The 24591-nt window shown below is 35.7% G+C and overlaps 1 protein-coding gene and 1 pseudogene across 1 annotated transcript; both read right to left on the reverse strand.

Moving 5' to 3' along the window:
- The window catches only part of LOC142519704 (uncharacterized), a 101304-nt pseudogene extending 96943 nt beyond the window's left edge, over window positions 1–4361 (reverse strand).
- Window positions 4362–8509: 4148 nt separating this feature from the next.
- Window positions 8510–18080, reverse strand: LOC142518981 (GPI-anchored protein LLG1-like). Its single transcript, XM_075621853.1, has 3 exons — window positions 17830–18080; window positions 17474–17530; window positions 8510–9003 (listed from the first exon to the last, which is right to left on the reverse strand). Exons 1-3 carry the CDS (start codon window positions 17909–17911, stop codon window positions 8645–8647), a joined length of 498 nt encoding a protein of 165 aa, XP_075477968.1. The 5' UTR covers window positions 17912–18080; the 3' UTR covers window positions 8510–8644.
- Window positions 18081–24591: the final 6511 nt, after the last annotated feature.

The raw sequence follows: 24591 nt of genomic DNA on the forward strand, positions 1-24591 counted from the left end.
ACATATCAATAATTCAATTACTATGTCTATTCTAGGTGAAGTTTGCTCCTCTACATTTATAATAACCAAAAGAGATGAAAACTTACACCCTTATGTAGTTCTTGTGATGGAGAACTAAGTTCTTACTTCAAAATGATGAAGGGAATGAAGAAGAAAGCACTTGGAGGAAAATTTCTTGTGTTTCCCTCGAGTTCTTGCTGCTAAGGAAAGGAAGGTACTGAAGAAATGACTCAGAAAGTCGAAGCTTATCTTTTCTTATACACAGAGGAGCTCGGGCGGTAATATATTACTGCTCGGGCGCCAAACATTCTGCCCTAAAGATCAAAAATTCGTGCACCGGCGCTCGGGCGGTCATTTTCTACCGCTCGGGCGCCACATGTTCTGCCTCTGCGCACTGCTTCATCAAAGATCGCTCCGAAAACAGCTCTTCCCTTCATAATCTGAAAAAGTGGTAAACATGAAAGTTGTAGCCAGTTTCATGTCATTTGGAGGTCTGAGTAAAACGTTATGCTTATTCTCCCAACATGTGTCAGTGAAGGAATGACGATACACACGACACACTTCGGGGCACTTTTGGCTTGTCTTCCACAATGATTTGGACAAATCCCAAAACATGAAAGTTGTAGCATTATATCTTAGCTTTATAATGGTTAAGGCCTCACACCATTTGGATCAATATTCAAATGATTATGCTAAAATTTGTAAGAACTACCATATTTTCATCTCATTTCCTACCAACTTCATTACACTATTTCTACCTACACATCTTACTCTCACTATTTAAACATATATTCATTCTCAATACACCATGAACAATATAAAAATCATGTTCAATATCAATGTTGATACCTCAATCATCACGTGAAATCTAATGAGCTAAATAACTACATAATAAACGACATAAACGCGTTATTATCATTTGTACAAGTAACCAGGCATTACAATTCTCCCCTCCTTCAAAGAATTTCGTCCCCGAAATTTGACGTACCATATAGTTCAGGATTTCTTTGTTGAATCTCGTCTTCTCGCTCCCAAGTTGCTTCTTCAATTGCATGATTGCGCCATAACAATTTTACCAAGGGTATTTCCTTGCCTCGTAACACTTTTGATTTCCTGTCGAGGATTTGGACCAGCCGTTCTTCATACGAGAGATTCGATGCAAGTTCCAACGGTTCGTAATGAAGAACGTGAGAAGGATTGGTCAAATACTTCCGTAGCATGGAAACATGAAAAACGTTATGAACATTTGACAAGTTCGGTGGTAAAGAAACTCGGTAGGCCCTATCTCCTATTCGTTCCAAGATTTCAAATGGACCAATATATCTTGGACTCAATTTTCCCTTTTTACCAAAACGAAAAATGCCCTTCAATGGTGATATCTTTACAAATACATGGTCACCAGCCTGAAATTCCAATCGACGACGTCGCACATCAGCATAGCTTTTCTGTTGGCTCTGGGCACTGTGCATTCTTTCTCTGATCTTGGTTACCAATTCGGCTGTCTGTTGTACCAATTCAGGGCCAAGTAATTTTCTTTCTCCTATTTCATCCCAATGTACCGGAGAGCGACATTTCCTACCATATAATGCGGTATCTAGTGCCATTCCAATGCTTGACTGATAGCTATTGTTATATGTAAACTCAGCCAATGGTAGTTTACTGTCCCAACTACCTCGGAAGTCAATAGTACAGGCCCTCAGCATATCTTCTAAGATTTGATTCACTCGTTCTGATTTTCCATCAGTTTGAGGGTGGAATGCTGTACTAAATGCCAATCGAGTTCCCATAGCATGATGTAAACTCTTCCAAAATACAAACGTAAATTTGGGATCTCTATCAGATACAATGGACATTGGGATGCCATGAAGTCTCACTATCTCTTTGATGTATTCTTCAGCATATTGATTCATTGTGTATGTGGTCTTCACCGGAAGAAAGTGAGCTGATTTCGTAAGTCGATCCACAATAACCCATATAGCATTGAATCCTCTTTGTGTTCTTGGCAAACAAAGAATGAAATCCATTCTAATATGCTCCCATTTCCATTCAGGAATAGGCAATGGTTTCAGGAGTCCTGCTGGTCCTTGATGTTAAGTCTTGACCTGTTGACAAGTTAGACATTGTGCAACAAATTGAGCAATGTCCTTTTTCATACCTGGACACCAAAATAATGGTTTCAAATCCTTGTACATTTTGGTGCCTCTTGGATGTATTGAGTAGGGAGTAGCATGTGCATCAATAAGAATGTCGGTCCTGATTGTTCCTTATTTCGGCATGCACAATCTACCTCGATATGTCAATATTCCTTCCCCATTCAATTCAAACTTCAAATTTTCTTTTTCTTCATCTCGCTGCCTCAGTTGTTGTAATTCACTATCTGTACTTTGTTCGGCCTTGATCCTGTCGGCAAGTGTTGGTCGAACCATGAGAGATGATAATTGGATTGCAATTCCCTTTGGCAAAACATCAATTCTTAAGTTCTGTAGATCCCATAGGATTTGTTCTTGTACTTGCATTGCGGATATAGAACTGGACTTTTGACTTAGCGCATCTGCAACAACATTGGCTTTACTTGGATGATAGTTCATAACACAATCATAATCTTTCACTAATTCCAACCAACTTCGTTGACGCATATTCAATTCTTTTTGTGTGAATAAATATTTCAAACTCTTGTGGTTCGTATATATTTCACACCGTTCGCCATACAGATAATGGCGCCATATTTTTAATGCAAATACCACTACTGCTAGTTCTAAATCATGCGTGGGATAGTTCTTTTCATATTCCTTCAATTGTCTTGAGGCATAAGCAATCACCTTCCCGTGCTGCATTAAAACTGCTCCTATACATTGTTTTGAATCATCACTGTATACCACAAAATCTTCTGGTCCTTCTGGTATAGCAAGGACTGGTGCTGATGTCAATTTTGCCTTTAAATCTTGGAAACTGTGATCAAATGCTTCGTTCCATACAAATTTCACATTCTTTCGTGTTAAAGCAGTCAAAGGCACTGCTATCTTAGAAAGTCCCGCTATAAACCGTCGGGTAATAACCAGCTAACCCAAGAAAACTACGTACCTCGGTAACAATGATAGGTCGTAGCCAGTTATTAACAGCTTCAATCTTGCTTGGATCCACTTATATACCTTCTTTTGAAATGATATGACCTAAAAATGCTACTTGTTCAAGCCAAAATTCACATTTATTCCATTTGGCATGTAAATGTTTATCCTTCAACGTCTGCAAAACTAATTCCAGTTCGTGAGTAGATGAGAATATCATCTATAAATACAATCACAAACTTATCTAGAAATGGCTTGAAAATTCTGTTCATTAAATCAATAAAATCTGCTGGTGCATTTGTTAGTCCAAATGGCATTACAAGAAATTCATAATGCCCATACCTCGTTCGGAAGGCAGTCTTTGAGATATCGTCTGTCTTTACTTTTAGTTGATGATAACCTGATCGTAAATCATTCTTCGAAAGATAGCAACTCCTTGTAATTGATCAAACAAATCATCAATTCTGGGGAGTGGATATTTGTTTTTAATTGTCACCTTGTTCAACTCTCGATAATCAATACATAGACGAAGGGTACCGTCTTTCTTCTTCACAAATAAAACAGGTGCACTCCACGGTGAAAAACTCGGTCTAATAAACCCTTTATCAAGTAACTCCTGTAACTGTTCTTTTAATTCTTTAATTTCTGTAGGGGCTAATCGATAAGGGGCTTTTGAGATCGGATGAGTTCCCGTCACAACATCAATCACAAATTTGATCTCTCTATCTGGGGGTAAGCCTGTTACATCATCAGGAAATACCTCTGGAAATTCACAAACAACATCTGTATCTTTTAATTCGCGAACAAGTGGATCAATAGTTAACACAGATGCTAAATATCCTTCACACCCCTTCTGTAGTAATTTACAAGCCTTCATACAAGATATTATCCGAAGAGGTAAGGATATACCTGCACTTGCTGCTGTGAATGGTTCAGCTCCTACTGGTGCAAACTTGATCATTTTTATACCACAATCAATAGTAACTCTGTACTTCGAGAGCCAATCCAATCCTAATATCACATCAAAATCGGTCATTTTCAAAACTATCAATTCATCATACATCTGTGGCCTTGGACATATATTAGACACCCTCGCACAATCTGATCTGTCTGTAATTATTGCCCGGAAGGTAAGGCTATGACGAGTTGTGTCTCTGTTATACTTGTTGTAATGCCCAGTCTCGTTACAAACGATTCCGAAATAAAGGAATGCGTGGCTCCTGAATCTAGTAAAACAATAGCAGTAATACCAGAAATCAAGAACATACCAGTGATCATCGATGTATCTGCATCCATTTCCTCATTGGTCATGGAGAAAAGGCGTCTTTGTACTTTCTCAGAACTTCATGGACAATTCATGGCGAGATGCCCTGGCTTTTTGCAACGATAACAAACATTGGAACCTTGCATACATTCACCTCCATGGAGTTTGCCACATTTAGGACAAGGTGGTCTGTCTTGTTCTTTACGTGGAGGGGGACCCTTGCCACGAGGTTCCTCTAGTCGAGTACCTTTGCTATCGGTTTTTTTGCCTTGTCCTGTTCCTTAGCTCTTTTGAAAGTACTGCTGCCTTCGCTGTTGTCTGTCTCTGTCAATGTCTTGTTCATCTTGTTCAGCCATAAGTGCTCTTTCCACTATCTCCCCATAGGTAACAACATTCGACGTTCGTACATCTCGTTTAATTTCAGAGCGAAGTCCCCGCATGAAGTGTTCGCCCTTACTTGTGTCATCTTGTGCAATATATGGTACATATTGGACTCCAGCCTCGAATTGTTGTATATACTCAGTCATTGACATGGTTCCTTTCTTTAGATTAAGGAAATCACTGGCTTTCTTGGCTCGTACATCTTTACTGAAATACTTGTTGTAAAACACGGTTTTGAAAGTTTTCCATGTCAATGGTATCGCAGGTAATGCCACCCTTGCACTCTCCCACCATATTCTTGCATGTTTTGTTAATTGAAAGATGGCACAAGTTACTTTTTCAGCATCTTCCATATGAAGGTAGGAGAAGATGGACTCCAACGACTTAATCCATTCTTCTTCAACTGTTGGATCGGTGCTTCCCATGAATTCCGAAGGATTCAGACGTCGAAAACGATCATACACATCTGTTTGAACAGGTCCTTGTCTGGGTAGCATGGCTTGTGTGTGTGCCTGCTCATGAGTAGTCCATTGCATCTCAAGTAATTGCTGTATCTGCTCCCCATGGACTTTCGCTTGTTGTTGGAGCAGTTGAGCAAAGTCATCTACAGGTCGTGGCGCACTGCCCTCACCTTCGACTGCTGGGGCCTTGCCCTTAGATGACTCTCCTTCATGTACCTTACGTTTAGGTGACATCGTTGCTTATATTAACCTACATGTAGGATACATAGACACATAACTTAGCATAAACTATGGAATACAAAGATACTTACTTGCCGAGTTCCCCATGTATGGATGAAGTGCAGTGTCTTCCCTCTCGAAGAACCGTGGGCTATGATACCACTCTAAAATGTCACACCCTTACTCTATACTTGACATGATTACCATAATCAAAATATGATTTGACTGATATATCTGTATTATGAAACGATTCAAACAAGGGGCATCAATTTGACGGTTTATAAAAATTTTGGCATGATCTCCCTATATTTTGTTTATAACAACAACTCAATCAACAACAATAACACGTACATATAATCGTATTTTGACATACAACATATATTTTGTATCATTATATACATAGACATAAACATCGTAAAACTTGTTTCAAACCCTGACATCAACTTCATTATAATACATATGCAGAAGCTATACAATAAGACGTCCCGGTTCTTATCGAGGTGAGGCACGTCACAAGCATCCATTGACGAACCGGCATCCTACGTCTCTTCACTACCTGATCCTGTAATACATGAGCTACGTAAGTTTATAAAACTCAATAAGTTGGCACTTGTACGTATCAATATGCGTCGAAGAAACATACATATCAAGTCGTGACAACAATGAATCTTTAAACCATGTCATATCATAGCATATATTCATGTTCATTTTTGTACTTGAGCCTCATTAGTTGACCTGTACTACCGTGCTTGCTTTATTATATAGCTACTATTGTGTTGGACGTCAGGGAGCAACCTTTGGCAACCCCACGCCCCAAGAACATATATTGGCCAATAGGTTCGGTGGACTTAAAACCACCCATGATTTCAACAAGCTCTATATCCTGTAAAAATCAGTCATGTTCCTTTCATGTTCATGTTCTTGTTCATAACATAGCACCCATCATCAATATTCATGAGTTTCTTACATATCTAATACATATCAATGGAATATAAAGCTATATTTTCATCAATAAGATACTAACAATGTACATATAGCAATAATCAATGGGAAGTATTTGAAATCATAATATTACTCATGTATTACTTCAAGAACATGCCAACTTACAGTCCAAGCGTACGAATACTTGTTTGAGACGATGTTTCTCGCTCCTATGCTGTCAAACATATCAATAATTTAATTACTATGTCTATTCTAGGTGAAGTTTGCTCCTCTACATTTATAATAACCAAAAGAGATGAAAACTTACACCCTTATGAAGTTCTTGTGATGGAGAACTAAGTTCTTACTTCAAAATGATGAAGGGAATGAAGAAGAAAGCACTTGGAGGAAAATTTCTTTTGTTTCCCTCGAGTTCTTGCTGCTAAGGAAAGGAAGGTACTGAAGAAATGACTCAGAAAGTCGAAGCTTATCTTTTCTTATACACAGATGAGCTTGGGCGGTAATATATTACCGCTCGGGCGCCAAACATTCTGCCCTAAAGATGAAAAATTCGTGCACCGGCGCTCGGGCGGTCATTTTCTACCGCTCGGGCGCCACATGTTCTGCCTCGGTGCACTGCTTCATCAAAGATCGCTCCGAAAACAACTCTTCCCTTCATAATCTGAAAAAGTAATAAACATGAAAGTTGTAGCCCTATGCCTTGGCATGAATCTCCAATTGGTTTCATGTCATTTGGAGTCTGAGTAAAAAGTTATGCTTATTCTCCCAACATGTGTTAGTGAAGGAATGACGATACACACGACACACTTCGGGGCACTTTTGGTTTGTCTTCCACAATGATTTGGACAAAATCCAAAACATAAAAGTTGTAGTATTATATCTTAGCTTTCTAATGGTTATGACCTCACACCATTTGGATCAATATTCAAATGATTATGCTAAAAGTTGTAAGAACTACGCTATTTTCATCTCATTTCCTACCAACTTCATTACACCATTTCTACCTACACATTTTACCAATGAAATTAAACAACAGAAGATTTTACCGATGTCCACATTAGAAACTTAAATTCATAAAAAAATCACTTATAAACGCCTTAAATGCCATCTCTCGGCTAAGCAGGCTGAAGGGATGCAACATGAACTTATTATTTCCTAGTTAAACTCGAACCTTGTGTTTGTCATTTCCTGGTTCATCTTTTACCTTATATTTTAACCAAAAACTCTTATATTAAATTACATTCCAAAACTTAAATAAATCTCTTATCATATCAATTAAATCCTAAGTTACAAATAAATATAAATCATGTCATAGTAAGGTAATGTTTTAGTCCAATATTGATTAGCATAGTGTCCAGACTTATTATATTTTCTGCAAATAATTTAAAAATTAATTTTAAATAAGAATTACTCTAACCTCATTATATTTATACAAACTTATATATGTATATATATATATATATATATATATATGTTATAAAACTGTATTTTAAATAACAATTTTATTTACGTATTGTGTTCGAAGATTTATTAGTAGGAAATTATAGATACCACATGCCAGAATCTCGGACCTGTGTTACACGGGACCTGAGGCGATTCTCGAAAAATGGGCCCAAGAAATGATGGAAATCGAACTTAAATTATTCAAAATTCGGAAGACCAGCGGTGGAAGTTGCGGTAAACGACCGAAAGCTGAACAAAACTAGTTGACAACTGATTTTCCGATTGTGCCAAAACTTCATAAAATTGACATGGAAAGATAGCTCTTATTGTGGGATTTGCAAATCTTGGCTCGATTTGAAATTTTGGCCAGCGCATGTGGAGATATCGCATGTTTAAGTAATGAAAGTTTCATCATAAAATTTTGAGAAACACTTTAAGATGATGCCAAAACGTAGCATAAGTCAAGTGCTTTTTAAAAATATGGTTACTTTTAATTTTTGATAACCGGTGGTGAAGAAAAAGCTAGTTGAAGAGGATATATAATTTTTTAAAATTGACAACTTACAACCAATAAGCAAAAAAAATGTTGGTTTTTGATGTCTTTTCAATTTAGTAATGTACCGACTAATATTTTTTAATAAACAACCATTAATTAATATATATATGTATATATAATTTTTTTAATTGATGTTGTCTTTTCAATTTAGTAATGTACCGACTAATATTTTTTTATAAACAACCATTAATTTTTATATATATATATATAATTTTAAAAAAAAAATTAAAATTGGGCCCTATGTTAGGCCGGGGTGCCATATACATATATTACGTCTCTAGAAAGAAAACGAAAATTATGAATTCATCCCCCGTTAGCTTAATATAACCATCACCAATCCTGCAATTATCATCATCATCAACAAAGCGGGCCGAACACCGCCACGGAAACCCTCGCTTTTCGGCGGTGGCGGTTGCTCCACGGACTGGCAATCGAGGCCTTGCTCCCCTTCCTTGCACAAAGATGCAAAAAGCCCAGGAGGATATTTTCCATAAAGATTCACATAACTGAAAAAGGTATCGGCACAATTGCTCTTCAAGTCATTCACTTGATCCTTAACTGGGCACAACAACACCTTCAATGGCGAGCAGCATCGTTCCGGCGTGTAATTCGGGCCTTTGCACTGACTTGTGATGAATGAGTAGTTCATCTTCTCAAAGTCTACTGAGCAAGCTGCACGTTTTATAAGCAACTTAGTAAAGTACTTTTATTATTTATATTTTCTAATGTAAAAATATGTTAGATTATTAATTACATACCATAATACATATTTTTTAAAATTTTATGTTAAAATATGGTTTATTCCATAAATAAAAGGTTGACTATTTTTAATAAATGTTGGAGAATCAAATTATTGTATGGGAGATGTATAAATTAAAGAAGAGTGCATATATGTTTTGGTAGCAAGAACTAGGAAGATTGTGGTGCTCGACTTGAGTTTGTAGAGAGAGAAGGTAGGATAGAAAATAAAATCAAACATACCCTTGATTTCTATACCTGATAATTTGAAATATATAGATTCGTCATGATTCTTATGCTCAAGATTTCATTCACACAAATTAATGTTGGAATATTGAATGAAATGGGACATATAGTTGTCCCACATTGGAATCAAATCCAGTCTCACCCTCCTTATTAGCTCTAAGTTTGAACCATGGGATTGGACCCTTAGGGGCACCATAAATTTTTGAAAGAGAAAGACGTTGATAGACTGAGTTTTGGTGAAATACACTCGCGCGCAGTCGGCCGGCTTGGTGTGTTGAGGTAAGGTAAGGTATCTTGACCTTATTAATCTTTTTGGACAAAATATTTTTGAAAAATTATTTTTTATTTTGAAACTGCCATCCCAGTTTCTATTGTGACCGACAGGGACCCGAGGTTTACATCGTTCTTTTGGAAGAGTTTGCATGCAACCATGGGGACGAAGTTACTATTCAGTACAACATTTCACCCTCAGACAGATGGCCAGTCTGAGCGTGTGATCCGGATTTCGGAGGATTTGTTGCGAGCCTGTATGATCTATTTCCATGGGATTTGGGAATCTAAGCTACCTCTAGTGGAGTTTACCTACAACAATAGTTTCCAAGCATCTATTTGTATGGCTCCCTACGAGGCATTGTATGGGAGGAAGTGCAGATCAACGATTCCTGCTATCTATCAATAGGCGAGAACAGACTCGCCTTTTTGCAAAAAGATGAGGGGGAAACTCGGATGAAGTCGGTGAGAGAGCAAAACTCGGCCCCGAAATAGTTCAGCAGACTGAAGATGTGGTGGTCAAGATCCGAGATAGGATGAAGACCGCACAAAGTCGTCAAAAGAGTTAAGCTGACAAGAGAAGAAGAGATCTAGAGTTTGCCGTAGGTGATCACGTCTTTGTAAAGATAGCCCCCATGAAGGTTATGAGATTTGGGAAAAGAGGCAAGCTCAGTGCGAGATTTATTGGACCGTTCGAGATTCTTGACAGAGTTGGGACATTAGCTTATCGTGTAGCCTTACCGCCGAATCTGGCCGGTGTACACAATGTATTCCACATCTTGATGCTAAGGAAGTGCCTAGCTAATCCTTCCCATTTTTTGAGCTATGAGCCGTTGCAGCTTGCTCCAGATCTGTCATATGAGGAAAGACCTATTCAAATCCTAGACAGACATGAGCGTAGACTTCGAAACAAGGTGACCAAGTTGGTCAAGGTTCAGTGGTTGAACCAATCAATGGAATAGGCCACTTGGGAGGCAGAAGCGGATATGAGAATTCGCTACCCGGAGTTGTTTGATAAGATTTAATTTCGAGGACAAATTTATATAAGTGGGGGAGGAACTGTAGAGTCCGAATTCAGTACACGTATAACCCACGCATTTATTAAATTGTTAAATCATTTATTTAAGTTGAAAATGATTTTTGAGATGCATAACTTATGAAACTGCATTATTTCAAATTATTATGTTTATGTAATGCACGTTAAAATTTTTCTCGAGTTTCATGTTTCACGCAATTATTCGATGCGGGATCGAGGAGAAGAGACCGGTGACGATTTTGACAATTTTAAATGTGGTAAATTATTTTTAAGTTTAGATTGGGAGCATTTTTTTAAGTGATTTATAAGTTTTTAGCATTTTAAAGCCTAATTTAATTATTATGTGAATTTTAGATTTTTAAAACTTTTAAAGATTTTTAATTGTGTAATTTTAAAATTCCTTTTTAGTGGGTTAGCATTTTATTAGTATTAAATCTAGCATTTTATGTAGCAATTCGATTAGTATTTTTAATTAGCATGTTAATTGAGTTCTTTTATGGGTTCTTTCTTCTTTTCAATTTCAATAGTGAGTTCATGTCTTTTATTTTTGAGAAATGTTCACACATCATTTTAGAAATTGTTCGGGGTTCGATGTCATGGGTTAGTACGATGATTTAACGAGGTCAAGTCCCGAGTGATCTAGAATATCATAAGCTATTATTGTACTTCGGTGTTGAACACGAGTACCTACGTCTAAGCTATGTAAGTTAAGGGTTTGAACGCTTGTTAGTATGTGCAGCAGTGGCCACAAGCGAGATCCAACAAATCCCTCAACGCCAAGTAAGTAAGTATGTTCGACGTGCAACAAAAATATTTTAAAATTTTTGAGGTATGCTAAATGTCTTTTGACCAAATTATGTATCGGATCGGAAAGCGGTAAATCATGACCAAGGACCAATCCACCCCGTTAAATTATGAACGGGTTTAGATAAAGATAGGAAAGCGGTAAAGTATGATCAGGGACCAATCCACCCGTTAAATTATGAAAGGGGATCCCATGTATGTGGCAGTGGATCTTCCCTGTCAGCCTAATACTGTGGTTTAGTCTGATCAGGCGTTTTATGTATGGGTCACTTGCTTTGAAACATATCTCTACGCAAAATGATGAAGTTCATGTATGTTCAAGTATGTATGTTGCAAGCATGTTTCAGAAATGTTTCACGTTATGGCACGTCTATGTTATGTATGTAAGTTCAATCTTTTATACTCATGTTCAAGTTTCAAGTACGTACACTCTATTTTAAAGATTGCATGTGGTTTTATTATGTAACTTGTTATGCCCAGTTTATACATGTTGAGTCTTTAGACTCACTAGATTTGATCGATGCAGGTGAGGATGAGTTTGGAGAGACGAGAGGTGGGGACTAGTGAGTTGGCTTGGACTGAGCTGGAGGCTAAACCCGAGGACCACCATAGTTTAAGTTTAATGAAATGTTCAAAATACTCTAATTATACGTTCTGGTTTATGATATTTAAACAAGCATTTTCCTCTAGTAATTTCTGTTTGGGATGAACTACTGTTTTATGGACGAAAATTAAAGTTTATCTTATTTTTAAGATAATTTTTATTTTTCCGCAAATTTTAAAGTAGTTAAAAGTACAGTACGTTACATTGGTAGTAAGAACTAGGAAGATTGTGGTGCTCGACTTGAGTTTGTGGAGAGAGAAGGTAGGATAGAAAATAAAATCGAACATACCCTTGATTTCTATAACTGATAATTTAAAATATATAGATTCGTCAAAATTCTTATGCTCAAGATTTCATTCACACAAATTAATGTTGGAATATTGAATGAAATGAGACATGTAGTTGTCCCACATTGGAAGCCAAACCAAGTCTCACCCTCCTTATTAGCTCTAAGTTTGAACCATGGGATTGAACCCTTAGGGGCACCATAAATTTTTGAAAGAGAAAGACGTTGATAGGCTGAGTCTTGGTGAAATACACTCGCGCGCAGTCGGCCGGCTCGGTGTGGTGAGGTAAGGTGAGGTATCTTGACCTTATTAATCTTCTTGGACAAAATTTATTTGAAAAATAATTTTTTATTTTGAAATAAAGTTCGTACACATTCGGAAAATTTGTGTCGCTTACCCTATCACCTGCACTCTCGGACCAAACAATGCATTCTTTAGCCTTCGCATTGGGAGACAGAAGTTGCGTTCGTATCCAAAAGGTTGTGTTCCTTCTCTGCAACTGATGAATAGGCTACAAATAATCCCTCCATTTGCATTGCTCATACTTTTCGCATCTTTGCTGCATTTCCGTTCTCGTTCATTGTATACTTGAAAGTTCTGCATATTTCGATTCGCTGTTATCAAGAGTTTTTAGTGCTGCATTCTCTCGATTGGAAGTCATCGTATCATAGAGAAGATTGCCATCCACGTAGAACACTGTTATACGGACAATTCGTCTTGCGGATAAATGATTCATCCTTTCCTCGACTTACTGCTTTTTGTTGCTGCACATTATTCTAGTTGCAAAGATCCAAACTAATCACAATAATTCCCCCACGTGAATGAAATTAATGCATGTATGCAGACTCTCTTAAAAGTTCTTGTGAATTATCAATATATCAGGATAGGTAGTTTGCAACTTGAACCTTCCTTAGTAATATACCATCGGATTTACTTGTTGCTTTGCGACCTGATGTCTTGAACTAGTCAGTCTTTTATGTAAACCTAGTCAACATTATTTACACAATAATAATTTTAACATATTATGTTCTTATGTTGTGCCTATTTCGGCCCTGGACCATATCTTAGATTCATAAGTATTCTTATTGAAGCGGCCATTACCTCACACTTACATAGATGACCTCTTATTTAGAGTACCCTGCCATACTCTACCTCTTAGGTATAGGAATCATTAAAAAAAAACTTATCCTCACCACATGTTGCAGGTATTTTCTACTTGGATGTTGTAGGAATGAGCCGTCACATATTCCAAGTTTTCAAACTAATATTTATAACTTAGTTTTTCCATTGAACCAAGGTCTTGGGATTTCCAATTCACAAGGTTGGGTTATCGGTATAAATATTTTATTTTGTGGGTTTTAAATCCATTCCTCTTATTAAATTGTACATTTGATCTTAATTTATTCCTTTGGTAAACGGATCCGCCAGATTTTTCTTTGAATTCACATATTTAACAGAAATAACCCCATTTTAGATCTATTGTCTTATTGTATTATGTCTTCGACGAATATGTCGAGACTTACTATTATACATACTAATTTGTGCTTTTCCTATTACTTATTGACTGTCACAATGAATAATAATCGAAGGCACTGGCTTATTCCAACAAAGGATGTCTACTAAGAAATTTCTTAGCCATTCGGTTTTTTATCCAGGTTTATCCAAAGCAATGAAATCGGATTCCATAGTGGATCGAACTATATATGTATGTCTAGAAGATTTCCACGAATGGATGTAATCCTAGTGACTGGAGAGTATGAGGCAAAGAAATCATAGCCTTATTTTTGTTTAAAACCTTAATCTACCAATCTAACTTTGTATTTATCTATAGATCCATCTTCCTTGTTTTTCCATTTGAGGACCCACTTGCATCCTAAAGGTTTGCAACCCGGAGGGAGATCAGTAAACTCACAAGTATTATTATGCATGATGGAATCTATTTCATTTTTAATACTTTTTTTCCTGAAAGAGGCTTCTGAATTGGATAAAGCTTCTTGAATAGTTCTTGGTTCATTATCTAACATATACGTTAGAAAATCAGGACCAAAGGACTTGTCAACTCTTTCTCTCTTACTACGCCTTGTTTCCTCTTGGTTTTGAATGGAATCAATTGTAGTCTCATGAAATCTTTTGTTTGAATTTGTTTCCTTCCTTTCCTTGCAAGGAAAATTATTTTCAAATAAAACAACATTCCTTGATTCAATTATTGTTCCTTCATTTATATTAGGAATGCTGAAATGTGCACCAAAAATCGATATGAAATACTTTTATATGCATATCCAATAAAAATGCAGTCAACTGTTTTAGGTCCAATCTTAATTTGTTTTGACTTAGGTACTTATACTTTGGCCAAATACTCCTACACTTTGAGATATTTGTAAGATGGTTTATGACCTTTCCATAGTTCATATGGAGTTTCATCTTTCCCTTTGTGTGGTATCTTATTAAGAATGTGATTTATAGATAAAATAGATTCCTCCCACAGGTTTTGAGGTAAGCCAGAATTTATTAACAACGTGTTCATCATTTCCTTAAGAGTAGATTTTTGCGTTCTGCAACTCCATTGGATTGAGGTGAGTATGTGGCTGTAGTTTGATGAATTATACTAGAATTTGAGTAGAATTCTTCAAATGGGGAGACATACTCTCCACCTCGATCATTTCGAATCATTTTTACCTTTGAAATGAGTTGATTCTCGACCTCATTCTTATACTTTCTGAAAGCTTCTAAGGCTTCATCTTTGCTTTTCAACAAATAGACATAGCATAACCTAGTGCAATTATCAATAAACGTTACGAAATTTTTTTCCCACCTTGAGTTCGCACAAGTTTAAAATCAAATACGTTAGTGTTGATTAATTCAATTGGCGTAGTACTTATTTTTACAAAATGGAATAAATCTTTTTCCATTTTGCTTCAACACAAATCTCACACTTCTCTTGTGGATTTCTTTTAAACAAAGGTATTTTGATTTGCAAGTCTTTGCAAGGTTTTGAAGTTAATATGTCATAATCTTTCACGCCATAAACTAGAACTTTCAATCAAGTAAACGGAAATTAATCACTTTATTCTTTGCCTCTTGACGGATAACATTCATTACATTCAACTTAAAGAGATCATTTTCTTTGTGCTATTTACCTATAAATACACCACTTTTGGTTAACACAAACTTGTCTGATTTAAATACAAGCATAAAATTGGCTTTACTTAATAGGTGATAAAATATCCTCGCACGAATGAGAAGCAAACACGATTAATTAGAATCGCGCCCTCAATTCAATAACGAACAAGGATCGATTATGTTGTCCCGATCTTTTGAAACAAGCAACGATTTGTGATATTCACCTCTAAGCGATTAACACTTAGCAACAAATATCAACGATAATAACAATCGAATTTCATACGAACCTTCAAAGAACTTGTTTTTGACAATCCGTGCGAAAACAATTGACAAACCCCACAAAGATGCAATCTTTGATAAGTTTGATTTTTGGTGAATAACAAAGCTAAAATAGCCTTGGATATTTGAGAGAAATCTCAAGAAATCTTATACATCTGAATTATTTCGTTCATGGTCTATTACAAGGCTTAAATAATCAACAAAAACCAGAAAAAGTAGTGTAAAAAATCATAAAGAAAGTTGTCTAGCAAGTTTGACACGGCAGTGCGCGCGGTGGCGCGTGAACTCGCGGAGCCGCGCGCAAGGTTCTGCACCCGGCCAGCGCGGGGCACGCGGTGGCCCACATCTGGCGCGGGCACGCGCGGGCGCGCTGCTTCTGGCACTGACGCGCGCGCAGTTCTGCTCTGCGCTAGCGCGCGCTGCTGCACTGCTTCTGGCGTGCTGCTGCTTCTGCACATCAGCGCTAGCGCGTGCTGCTGCACTGCTTCTCTCGGGCAATTTTGCACTCATATGCTTGGTTGTTCGGGACTCCTTCATTTTATTATTTTTTGATCTCCACCACTTACGCGCTAGGGCGCAAACTTTCAATTCATCCTCTACTTGATGGTGGTGCAACCCGAACCCCTCGAGCCTTATTTCCAAGCTTTCATTGGTTGAATGAAGGGCAAAATTCAACATATTCAATCGTCCTCTCAGGATTGGTTCTTGGAACGCATAGTGGCTGGCTAGATTCATATCAATAGGGATCTAGAAACTAAATCCTTACAAATGTCTGGCACGTGCAGTACATTCTCTAGCCTTGCTTCTTTGCAAGAAATCATCTTTAGCACCACTTTCCCGAGTCTTACGACTTCAGAGGTAGTAAAGTATACAATGAACGCGAAGGTAAATGCATCAAAGATGCAAAAATTTTGAGCAATTCAGAGAGAGGAATTGTTTGTAGCCTATTCACCAGTTGCGGAGAAGGAACACAACCTTCTGGATACGAACGAAACTTTTTGTGATAAGCCAAGGGATGCACTGTTTGATCCTAACGCTGGACCCAAACTTTCCGAATGTGTACAAACTTTATTTCGAAAATAAAAAATTATTTTCCAAATAAATTTTGTCCAAAAAGATTAATACGAGATCACCTGACCTCATCGCACCGCACTGAGCCTATCAGCCGGCCGCGCGTTTGCATGTGTTTCATCGAGACCCAGCCTATCAGAGTCTTCCCCATTTCAAAAACTTCTGGTGCCCATAGTTCAAGCTTAGAACTAATAAGGAGGATGAGACTTGGTTTAACTTCCAATATGGGACAATTCCATGTCCCATTTCATTCAATATTCAAACAATTAAATATTGAGCAAATTTAATTGGACATTACTTTGATTAGTACATCATTTTCGTTGGGAAATAATAATTGTTCATACAAGAAGATTTTCAAAACGCAGTGCGCTTACCGTTTTACAAAAAGTTATAGCTAATACAGGTAATGGTACTGACCACAATATTTTAAATTATACAACGTCTCAAATATCACATTTGAATCACTCTCATATTGCTTCCCAACAACCCCATTTGCCAATGATTACACCCTTTTAATTTAACGAGAATCAAACATATGACTTTGACTTTCATAATAATTGTAGGATTACAATTTTTTCAATAACCAAATAATGAGCGAAAATACGATAAAATCTACCATTTATATTTCAGTTCACATGTTAATAATCAAAGGGTGAAAGTTGTTGAGAGACTAAGAGAAGTCCTTACTCGTTTTCTGTTGAAGAAGGGAGCGACCCATTGATCCATGAGGCTCGACTACATCATCTGCTCAAAAATACATACCAATAAAATAAGAAAAGAAAAAACGAAGCCAAGTGAAATTCCTTTACTTGCAACCATGAAATCATCGATGACGAGATTAAATGGGAACGAGCACAAATTGTTCTATGCGAAAAATAAGACAGATATTTCTCGTGTATACATGCTTAATCTATTAATGTATATACACACACGCACAGATAATTTATCCCAATGCCCTAAATCAAATTCTTGACGGGTTCTTGCATGGAATCGATACATTTAAAATCATAATAATATATGCATGCAAATAATATAAAAATTACTTGAAATGTAGGATGATGAAGCCACGTCCAAGACAACAAAAATGAAGAAGATACAGAAACGCAAGGATTCTTTAGAACCCATTCCCTTTTTTCGCTTTCTTTCTTTCTTTCTTGTGCAGTTCCACAAATAACTGTAGGAATCCTTATATCTTCCAAAAATAAATTTTTTTTAAAAAATAAATTTTTTTTAAAATTATATTTTAAACAACCCTCGATCTTCAAAGGGTTGGTATTTGTGTTCGTTTTCCTTTTACTTTTTCTTTAGAAAATAATTTTTATGGAGATATTTTTGTTTATTTTGTATGCGTGGCCATGGTTAATGAGAGAGAAGAAAGAGTAATTTGATTGTGTTCAAAGATTCTGAGAAAACGACGGTGGATCAAAGAATGGTAAAAGTTCAAAAGGAAATAATCTTTGTAAAAAAAACTCTGAACACAATTGTGAGCTCCCTTTAAAGTAGGGAAGAACGCCATTCTCTACATGCATATTTATATATTACTTATTTATTACTTATAATAAAAATGTGGATGATAAAAATTTATATATATGAAAGGTCCAAGATTAAGTATATGAATGTTTTGAATGGAGAAACATCCAAATGAATTCTAAATTAAATATATTGGTAAAAGAAAAAAAGAGATGTAAAATCATCATTATTATTTATAAATTAAATAAATAATTGAATTGAAAGGAAAATTAGATTTAATCAAATTTTTTAAATTTATTTCTTCAAATTATTAATTTCCAAATATATGAACAAAGATAATATTTTATAACACAAAATTTAATTGTGAATTTAAATATTATTAATCAAAAAATTATTAAATTTGGATCAGAATTACATATAAAAGTGTGATTAAATAAGTTGTCCATAAACATATATTATATGATATGATACTAGAAATAAATTTTTGTAAAGTTTTTAAAATGAGAAAGACATATGTGAAAAATCAATCAAATTTTTTATTAGTTTTTTCTCACTAATTCTAAAAATAAATAAATAAATTGAATAACTAATTGTTTTAATTCCTCTCATTGATTCTATTTTATTTAAGTCTCCTCATAATTATATATTATCAAATAATACTTAATTATAACAATAATGACATGACAATATATTTGCATTTGTAGAGTTATTCTCATACATATATAATGACAATTATATTGACAAGAACGTAATCAATCATTCACTAAAAAAATTAATAAACAATTTAATTTGAACGAAAAATATAATATATTTTGAGCTCATTTAAATCTATTATTTTTCAAAAATAAATTGACTTCATTACTAAAATGATTTCGGTATGTGCGGTGAAATATAGTTATCTTATATAACATTGTTTGTCTTTTTTGTTCAAATGTAGATAAATAGTGGTCGGTGTGAATTATTGTTGAATCAGATAAATATGTGCAAATTTAAGTTGAAAAAATTTAGTTAAAATAATTCGGTGCAGATTTTTTTTAACTAATATGACAATTAATTAGTTTATAGATAAATTATAATAGTTAATTAGGAGAAATTATGCATTTAGCTTTTTGTATTAGGAGAGTATATTCATTAAGCTTTTCATTTATGATTGTTTACTATTGTTAATGTGAATGTGAGTTAAACGAATTGTTTTTTAATGATTTGGATACTATTAAATTTACATTCGCCTCTTACTTATCATTGCATTGTATGTGTTTACTATTTAATTTACGTTATTTACATATTTTATATTTGTTACTGTTAAACTTATATTTTCAATTCATTATAATATCATTATTGTTCCTGAAAAATTAATTATATTAATAATTATTCTAATTAACTTTAGTTGTCCAATTGTGAAAAATATCAAATCATCTGTTGAAACTTCCCTTCCTTTTTAACTTTAAAATATTACTAGATTTTTTTAATAAATATTTTCCTCTAACTTCAAAACAACCCAATATAAAAACTAATATTTAAAAACATCAAATGCATAAAGATCCATAAATCGATAACCACAAAACTCTACGTCAATTTTGAAATGATCCAAAAACTAAACTTCAAAACTTTAAATACTAAACTAATGCAGAAAATAAAAGTCCTTCGAGAGTGTACTACCAGACCCAATCCACTCAACCGTCAGCGCCTCCCTCAAAATCATCATCGCATGCGACCATCCAAACCTAGTGAGTCTAATGACTCATTACGTTCTAACCATACATAACAAATAATACATATATATGCACATGCATCTTTAAAATAATCTTTTAATAAAATAAGCTGGCGTAAAAACTCGTAATCATATTGTTGGTACAATCTTTTAATTAGGTCCAAGAATAAACAAACCCAAGTCCAAAAGGGAAAAAAATGATAAACACATTAGTAATTTAAATTGATTTGAGTAAGTCAAAGGGCGTGCGTATAGGATGACATCGTGGAGCGTATAGGGAGATCATGGGGAGTGGAGAAGGACCGCAGAGTTGCTAGGAAGAAAAGGGGCATCGGTTACAAAAAAGAGGGACACAACTCTGCAAAAAAAATCTGCAAATACTCTCTACTGAGTTTCAATATTCAAACACTAGCTTTCAAGCATTTCAGTATATTTTCTAGCGTTCTAGGTCTTATCATTTTAGGTTTCAGCAACTTTATATGTTATATTTTTATGTCTTTTAAATTTCTACCGTTTATAGAAAATATAAACAATGTCTGGGGTATATTCTTCAAATTTCAATAGTTTTCTTCATTTTAGTATCATATTTGTTTAGGAGATTATAACGGACGTTCAAATTTAGTATCTACAGTCGTTGTGTTTTTAGAAGTTAGATTTTTTTTATCATTTTTACACAAATAAGTGCATCTTTGCACCTGGAACACCCGCAAATCAAATATTGTGCATACAATTTTTGGCACGCCCAGTGGGACCATTATGCCGCCAAGAAGGAAAGAAAACGCCAATCAAGGGGATGGGGAGCTTCAGCCAAGCCAGGAAGAGGTTCACGCTCCGCGGACAGAGCAGCCAACTGCTGAAGAGCCGACCAGGGAGTTGGATTTGCATCCAATTAATGTTCCAGAGGCGTATGCTCATATTTCAAACTGTTTGGTTGAAGAGTTGACTGCGTTGAAAATTAAAGAAATATCACAAGCGCTGTTCAAGGTTGTGTCTGAGTGCTTAAAGATACTATTGGGTAAACCGAACCAGTCAACCAACAAAGAGCAGAATGTGAATGAAAAAGAAGGGAACCAAGGAAGCAACCAGGTCCAGGGAAGTAACCAAGTCCATGAATTTGACAAGGGAATAGGAAACTCACGGGCTGGTGATCCCCGCCGCCCAGAGTTCACTCTCCCGAGTCAGCAAAAAAGAAAGTATACACCACCTCACAAGAGAGAAGAGACCTTCGGGGGAGAGCCCATCCATATTCACGTGCTCATGGAGTGGGGAGCTCGAAACAACCCGTTACTCAAGTTTAAAGCGTGACAAATCCTCTGTATCAACCAGGATCTTATGATGACATATCACACATGGATTATCCAGGAGTAGATGGGGGCTTCCGAGGAGGTAATTGTTAGAGTAGGTGCCCGTCGAGCCAAGTGTTGGCCGAGGGTTCATGTTGAAACTCTATGTATAAATAATCTTTATTTTACTAATATTTGAAATTATTGTTTTGGCACATCTTTATCTGTATACCCATGCTAGTTGCATAGATAAAGTTCTTGAATATACAAATAGTAGAAATAATATGAGATGATTATATGATGAGTATCATGAAACTCATATTTCCAATACTGTATATTCTAAACAGTTCCTAGTCGATTTAGCCGCCGCTAAGAAGGATATAGGTCGCTCGAGTTTGAGACTAGTATCTGCGATGTGAGTACCATGTTTCATTGGTAGGGGACATTTTGATGTCCGAACATGCAGATAGGTGCTCCTTGTAGAATGACCTGAACAACCCTCCATAAAGGACTTTCCAAGTGGTTCTCACTTATCGAGTGGAAACATCCTAGTTTATGGTTGTACACAATCCTTATGACCCGGGACAACATTGAGACTCTATATGCTAGCATTGCACTTTGACTTGTTTAGCGACTCATATGGGGTCATCTGGTGGCAAGGTTGGGTGTTTTGTCGAAACATATAGGAGTCGATGCATTGTAGTCGGGGATTCACCGCTTACCTTCGGGTATGGATATCCTATGTGTATGCAGCTTGAAATCTCTGATCAGAGTATGGTGGTAATTAAGAAAGGGGTTTCTTAGATTACACCATCAATGCAACTACCACATGACACATAACCATCGATATACCAATAGTTGTCGAATCGGTCGGGATATATGAGTTAAAGGGACCGTACTGTACGCTAATCATAATAGAATATTTCTTGCAGGCACTATCATTTGATACCTAGAAAATCATGTAAGCGATGCTGCTAGGCGTTTAACATGATTGATTGGGTACTATCAGACTTTGGTTCTGACGTTCTTATTAACAAAGAGTTGATAAGTAAGAATGGAGCAATTGGGATATGCTCATATAAGGACATGTTTAGTCCTGAATCACATGGAGATGTGAGCCCACGGCTAGTTGTATCAATGAACTATTGAGGGTCACACAAGTGCTAACTTTTTAGATCCCGTTGAGAAATAAAATTGTTCAATGTTTTGAACGACTTATGAAGGAGTTTATAAGAGTAAATAAAAATAGAAGTATGACTTCTATATGGAGAATGTAACTTTTAATTTGAGAAAGTGTTCCAAAATTAAAAGTTGACCAAATAAATAATGTATTTGAAAATTGTTATTTTCATAAACATTATTATGGACTAAATAAAATTAATTCAAGTGTTGAATTAATTTTATTTAGTCCATAATAATGTTTATGAAAATAACAATTTTTAAATACATTATAATTAAACACTAGTGGACATAGTAGAGTTCAAATAATTAAATTAATTCAAGTTTTTAATTAATTAAATAAAATTGGGCCTTGTAGAGCCCAATTAGAGATAATTATTGAACTAGTGGGCTTGAGTAAAATCAAGTAAAGTTTAAATGGTCTCAAATGTGTTTGAGACATTTAAATAAAAAGTCCATGGACCTTGTAATTGTTATAAGCCCAAGTAGAAAGCATGCAAGGAAGGTGAAGGGTTGGAGCCTACTTTTTCAATCTGTAAGGCATGACATGCATATGCTCACTTAACTTTTTGTCCAACCAAGAAAAACACATCCTTTTCACCTCCCATACACGTTGGCCGAATTTTTAGAGCACAAATATCCTTCATTTTTTGCTTTTTCAATTGTTGAGAAAAGCTTAGTCATCTCAATGAAAAATTCTTTAATATTTTTAGTGCAAAATTAGAGTGATTCTACTTTGTTAGTGGTTGACCTAATTTTGAAGGAAGGAGTCCATTTGAGGAAGAAGTGATGTTGGAAGCTTGTAGATTGTCTATCTTCAAGAGCCAAGTTGTTTACAACTTGGTTGGAGCCAAAACATCAATCCTTGTGATTGATAGCTAATTTTCTAAACACACTATGAATGTCATTTTGTGTTTTATTGTATTTGCTACACATCTTAGTGTATAGGGTGCTCGATTTCTTGTATGAAAAATTATTTTGAAACTTCCGTTGCGCAAGTGAGCACCTTAAACGTTCCCCTTTCAAGTGGTTTCATGAGCAATTGTTACTATTTTGTGTAGCATATATTATATTAAGGTCGATTTCTAACCGCATGAGATGATTTATTGCAACGAAATCAATGGCCGGTTTGGGCGATTTTTGGGCATCAAGTTGCTGCCCGAAAGGCTGCCCAAAACGGGCAGCAAGGGCAGCCCCTTGGGCTGCCCGAACAGCCCCTTAAATTTTTTTTTTAAAAAATATTTTTTGTAAGTTGGCCGGAATCTGGCGACGGAGCTCTGGTGACGGCGATGACGACTCGGGTTTTTAAAAGTGTTTTGGAATATCAAAGTGTCATGGGCCCTGAGGTTGTTGAGCCATTAGATGGCAAATACAATTTGTGAATTTAAATGGGCCAACATAATTTTGGTGAAAAATGACTTTTTGGGCCATTAAGTTTAAATCCACAAAAGATGTGCATATTATCTCATAAAATAAATAATTGAAGTTGGACTTTAATTATTTATAGTAAATGGTGATTTACAAGAAATTCGGTTATAAATAAATTAATTAGAATGTAGACAAATGAGTTTGTATACTTTGTTAATTTAGTTTATAATCGTGGCGGTTAGTGATTGGAACAAGATATATAATATTGGATCAATTGATTATTGTGATAAATAATTGATGGTGTATGATATGTGATATTATGTATGAAGGATGATCAAAAGTCCAAGCCCAATTTTTAGGTGTATGCTAGGATATTTTGTGTTGAATGATTGTAATAATTATCAAATTTCAAGTGGGCTTGGTTTATGGCTCGTTCCCACCCCATGAGATGTATCTCTATTTGCCATTGATATTTATTTGTAAGTATTAGTATAGTGGAAGATCAAGATTAGAAGATGATGGCCTTGATGATTATGAAGATCGAAGACATGTAAATAATGGAAGCTTATGTAAAAGTTTCATTTGCATCCCATGCATTTCCCTAGGATTGGACCTAGGCCCGTGCTTAGCTCACACGGGCCATTAGTTTTTGGGCGATTGATCATCTTTGTTTTGTTTACTGTTTATAATATATGCATGATATGTTATAAATAATGAGTATGTGCGTTATTATTATGATAATAACAAAGTTGCATGAATCCAGCAAACATACGATCAAACATGACGAGCTTTTA

Source organism: Primulina tabacum, chromosome 11, assembly GCF_025594145.1.
Source record: "Primulina tabacum isolate GXHZ01 chromosome 11, ASM2559414v2, whole genome shotgun sequence".
Lineage (NCBI taxonomy): Eukaryota > Viridiplantae > Streptophyta > Magnoliopsida > Lamiales > Gesneriaceae > Primulina > Primulina tabacum.